Source organism: Anabrus simplex, chromosome X, assembly GCF_040414725.1.
Source record: "Anabrus simplex isolate iqAnaSimp1 chromosome X, ASM4041472v1, whole genome shotgun sequence".
In the NCBI taxonomy this organism is placed as follows: domain Eukaryota; kingdom Metazoa; phylum Arthropoda; class Insecta; order Orthoptera; family Tettigoniidae; genus Anabrus; species Anabrus simplex.
Window position 1 is genome coordinate 26,012,828 of NC_090279.1, and position 5,783 is coordinate 26,018,610.

At 43.1% G+C, this 5,783-nt stretch overlaps 1 protein-coding gene across 1 annotated transcript; it reads left to right on the plus strand.

The window, feature by feature from the left end:
- Window positions 1–2,194: 2,194 nt before the first annotated feature.
- LOC137503240 (zinc finger protein 135-like) lies at window positions 2,195–4,426 on the plus strand (the record flags this gene model as incomplete). Its single annotated transcript, XM_068230782.1, has 4 exons — window positions 2,195–2,287; window positions 2,919–3,669; window positions 3,738–4,292; window positions 4,377–4,426. Coding segments are annotated over exons 1-4 (1,449 nt in total), but the record flags the coding sequence as incomplete, so codon positions are not given.
- Between the last annotated feature and the right edge of the window lie 1,357 nt (window positions 4,427–5,783).

Consider the following 5,783-nt stretch of genomic DNA (forward strand, 5'->3'; position numbering starts at 1 on the left):
CAATGCTAAATGAAACATTATTTTACTGAAAACTAATTGTGAACCTGCTAAATTACTTGTCAGAGGAATCACGTATTCACGTAAAAAAAGAAGGGTTACAGGCTTTTGCACGTTTGCTTGGTGTGATATGCCACAGAACGCATGACATACAATCCAGTGTCGTATTTTCTGCCCCCTGTTGTTTAGTGGTGTCAACATCAATATCTTGTTTGATGATCAAGAGATTTAGTCTGTCATATCTGGAATCAATGCCCCCCTTTCATTTGTCCACTTATTTTCTCCAAAGAGTGCAGTAACAATGCATGGTCGAGCCTCCCATTACTTTGCTTGTGAGCCAGTCATGCATTCGACTGGGCCATGTGAATTCAGTTCATACAGCATGAATTGGAAAGTACCAGTTCATGTTACGATATATTTTAGCCTGCGTGATCGATTTTCCCATGTGGCAGTTGTAAGCGGATCTCACCTTTAACCAAGAAATTTGCATTTCCTGCCCTTCTTCCGTAGAATATGTAGAACTACTCTGTGGTGGGGAGACAGGCTCAGAATTGGATGCTATCCAACTATGTTATGAATCCACTAAAAATAATCACGTTGCCCGTGATCTTTTGAAATAAATAGAATAATATTCCTTCTTATACATATCAGCAATATCCACTACGGTGCAATTCAACGTCTTGTCATGTCGAATTTTGGCTCAAGCCTTGATTTTCATGCTCCTTCTATCCGTATTGTTAAAGTAATACGTGTAAGAATATTCAAGGGCATGATAGGTTGCGTTTGGTTTCAAAATCAGGATATTAGAACATTGTAATAAAACGCTACCACCAATGCCATATTCTGTGTTGCCTTCATAATGTCTTTAACAGCAGTGTCTTGAGGAGAAAAGACAGTATCAATGCTAGCGAGAGAGCCGTCGTATACTTGTTAAATTTCCGCTTTTCCTGGATTTCATCAGGATTAGTGGCTTCCGTGTTAAATACAGGAATTAAGACGTAGACTGATGTAGTACATGGTAGGAAGTATGAACGTCCTTGTATAAACCTACCGTCCTATATGTAGGTTGGCTATGTTTGATTGCACATCAAAGATACATATTTCGGAAAAGCGACACAGCGACATAATAAAATGGTATAGTGATATGATAACAATTTACAAACACAATATGTATATTTGTGTGACAAAATAACATTCATAAATGATTAGCCATGTTTCAACAGATTTTGCTGAATGTCGACAAAAGTTCTCAACTTTATTAATATCTACAACAGAGACATTCTCTCAAACAACCTCAAGACAAGGTCCATTACAAAAATTATTACTTGCCTGCAACAAAGCGCAGAGTGCTTCAACAAGATCAAAACTCGAAAGCATATGCCGTTCTTTATGTAGGAGAACAGACTACGGATTTCGATAGAATTATATGTGCTGGATTAAAGAGCTTGTACGAGTATTTACCCTTTTAGGCTGGACCACTTCTCATGCTTTCTTCAAATTAACTCGTACATTTCTAAACCGTGACAAGTTTCTTGCGCGTGATATCGTGATTGAGAAAAGACGCAATATCTTCTCGTAACAAGTGAGACCTTTTGCAATTTAACCTCAGATGATGTTTACTCTCAGGAATGTAATGTTTATGAGTAACGAGCTCTCTGCACTGGATATCAGTGATTGGAATGTCCAGTAGCAAATCCCCTGTGTGAGATTTGTAGTGGATTTGTCTGTTGAACTAATGGTCACATGGTTTTAATTTGGCACTATAGATCGAGACCCGAGGTGAGCTATATAGATCATCAACCTCCGGACGGCGGATCATCTAGTTTTAGGTGTAGTGTGTGCAGTGAAGTCCTGGCTAGGAAGTTGGACCTCTTGCGACATCTGAAGAGACACAAGGAAGATCGACCCGGCAGCTTGTCGAAATACCTCAGGATCCACCCGCTCCAAGTGTGCGGATTTTCTGATAAATGCTTTACAAAGAGGAAAATGCTGACAGGAGACACGCGATTGCATAAAGGTGGGATTAAAAACGAATGCCCAGTATCCCATAAAATTTTTAGGAAAAGGCCGGGCGTTAGGCGGTCTCACACGAGCGAGAACCGATACTGTTGCAACGTCTGTAGCAAGTCATTCATACAGAAAGGCAGTCTGACCGATCAGATGCGGTCCCGTGCAGGCGAGAAGCCGTACAGGTGTAATGTGTGTGGCAAATCATTCACAAGCAAAGGCAGGCTGTCCGATCAAATGTGGACCCATACAGGCAGGAGGCCACACAGGTGCAATATCTGTGGTAAGTCATTCATAAAGAGAGGTAAACTAAACGAACATATGCGGAACCATACAGGGGAGAAGCCTCACAGGTGCGTTCTCTGTGGCAAATCATTCGCAATCAAAGGCAATCTGACCGTTCATATGCGGACCCATACAGGCGAGAAGTCTTACAGGTGCAATGTCTGTAGCAAATCATTCACAATCAAGGGTTATCTGACCGTTCATGTGCAGAACCATACAGGCGAGAAGCCATTCAGATGCAATGTCTGTGGCAAATCATTCACAAACAAAGGCAATCTGACCGTTCATATACGGACCCATACAGGAGAGAAGTCTTACAGTTGCAATGTCTGTGGCAAATCATTGACAAGCAAAGGTATTCTGATCGTTCATATGCAGACCCATACGGGCGAGAAGCCATACAGCTGCAATGTCTGTGGCAAATCATTCATACAAGGAGGTAAACTAACCGAACATATGCGGACCCATACAGGCGAGAAGCCATTCAAGTGCAATGTCTGTGGCAAATCATTCATACAAAGAGGTAAACTAACCGAACATATGCGGACCCATACAGGTGCAATGTTTGTAGCAAATCATTCATACTGAAAGGGATTGTAACCGGTCATATGCGGACCCATACAGGCGAGAAGCCATATAGTTGCAATGACTGTGGCAAATCATTCATACAGAAAGGTAAGCTAACCGAACATATGCGGACCCATACAGGCGAGAAGCCGTACAGGTGCAATGTTTGTAGCAAATCATTCATACAGAAAAGGATTTTAACCGGTCATATGCGGACCCATACAGGCGAGAAGCTATACAGCTGCAATGTCTGTGGCAAATCATTCATACAAGGAGGTAAACTAACCGAACATATGCGGACCCATACAGGGGAGAAGCCTCACAGGTGCGTTCTCTGTGGCAAATCATTCGCAATCAAAGGCAATCCGACCGTTCATATGCAGACCCATACGGGCGAGAAGCCATACAGCTGCAATGTCTGTGGCAAATCATTCATACAAGGAGGTAAACTAACCGAACATATGCGGACCCATACAGGCGAGAAGCCATTCAGATGCAATGTCTGTGGCAAATCATTCACAAACAAAGGCAATCTGACCGTTCATATACGGACCCATACAGGAGAGAAGTCTTACAGTTGCAATGTCTGTGGCAAATCATTGACAAGCAAAGGTATTCTGATCGTTCATATGCAGACCCATACGGGCGAGAAGCCATACAGCTGCAATGTCTGTGGCAAATCATTCATACAAGGAGGTAAACTAACCGAACATATGCGGACCCATACAGGCGAGAAGCCATTCAAGTGCAATGTCTGTGGCAAATCTTTCATACAAAGAGGTAAACTAACCGAACATATGCGGACCCATACAGGTGCAATGTTTGTAGCAAATCATTCATACTGAAAGGGATTGTAACCGGTCATATGCGGACCCATACAGGCGAGAAGCCATATAGTTGCAATGACTGTGGCAAATCATTCATACAGAAAGGTAAGCTAACCGAACATATGCGGACCCATACAGGCGAGAAGCCGTACAGGTGCAATGTTTGTAGCAAATCATTCATACAGAAAAGGATTTTAACCGGTCATATGCGGACCCATACAGGCGAGAAGCCATACAGCTGCAATGTCTGTGGCAAATCATTCATACAAGGAGGTAAACTAACCGAACATATGCGGACCCATACAGGGGAGAAGCCTCACAGGTGCGTTCTCTGTGGCAAATCATTCGCAATCAAAGGCAATCTGACCGTTCATATGCAGACCCATACGGGCGAGAAGCCATACAGCTGCAATGTCTGTGGCAAATCATTCATACAAGGAGGTAAACTAACCGAACATATGCGGACCCATACAGGCGAGAAGCCATTCAGATGCAATGTCTGTGGCAAATCATTCACAAACAAAGGCAATCTGACCGTTCATATACGGACCCATACAGGAGAGAAGTCTTACAGTTGCAATGTCTGTGGCAAATCATTGACAAGCAAAGGTATTCTGATCGTTCATATGCAGACCCATACGGGCGAGAAGCCATACAGCTGCAATGTCTGTGGCAAATCATTCATACAAGGAGGTAAACTAACCGAACATATGCGGACCCATACAGGCGAGAAGCCATTCAAGTGCAATGTCTGTGGCAAATCATTCATACAAAGAGGTAAACTAACCGAACATATGCGGACCCATACAGGTGCAATGTTTGTAGCAAATCATTCATACTGAAAGGGATTGTAACCGGTCATATGCGGACCCATACAGGCGAGAAGCCATATAGTTGCAATGACTGTGGCAAATCATTCATACAGAAAGGTAAGCTAACCGAACATATGCGGACCCATACAGGCGAGAAGCCGTACAGGTGCAATGTTTGTAGCAAATCATTCATACAGAAAAGGATTTTAACCGGTCATATGCGGACCCATACAGGCGAGAAGCCATACATTTGCAATGACTGTGGCAAATCATTCATACAGAAAGGTAAGCTAACCGATCATATACGGACCCATACAGGCGAGAAGCCATTCAAGTGCAATGTCTGTGGCAAATCATTCATACAAAGAGGTAAACTAACCGAACATATGCAGACCCATACAGGCGAGAAGCCGTACAGGTGCAATGTTTGTAGCAAATCATTCATACAGAAAAGGATTTTAACCGGTCATATGCGGACCCATACAGGCGAGAAGCCATACATCTGCAATGACTGTGGCAAATCATTCATACAGAAAGGTAAGCTAACCGATCATATACGGACCCATACAGGCGAGAAGCCATTCAAGTGCAATGTCTGTGGCAAATCGTTCATACAAAGAGGTAAACTAACCGAACATATGCGGACCCATACAGGCGAGAAGCCGTACAGGTGCAATGTTTGTAGCAAATCATTCATACAGAAAAGGATTTTAACCGGTCATATGCGGACCCATACAGGCGAGAAGCCATACAACTGCAATGTCTGTGGCAAATCATTCATAAAGAGAGGCAAATTTACCGAACATATGCGGAGACATACAGGCGAGTCATAAAAAGCGGCAAACTAAGCAAACATATGCTGACCCATACAGGCGAGAAAGCTTACAGCTGCAATGTCTGTGGCAAATCATTCACGAGGAAAGGCAGTCTGACCGATCATATGCTTGCCCATACAATCCTGACGCCAAAGAGCTGCAATGTCTGTGGCAAATCATTCACAAAGAAAGGCAGTCTGACCTAACTGATCATATGCGGACACAACCAGAAGAGAAGCCATACTGTTGCAATGTTTATACCACTGAAGCACAACTTGTAGGATTCCAGCAAGATATAGCAGATATCCTGGATTCAGGAGGTCAATTGGTCTGTATCGCGACTGACCTGCCTAAGGCATTTGATAGGGTAGATCATGGGAGACTAGTGGCAAAAATGAGTGCAATTGGACTAGATAAAACAGTGACTGAATGGGTGGCTCTGTTTTTAGAAAATAGAACTCAGAGAATTAGAG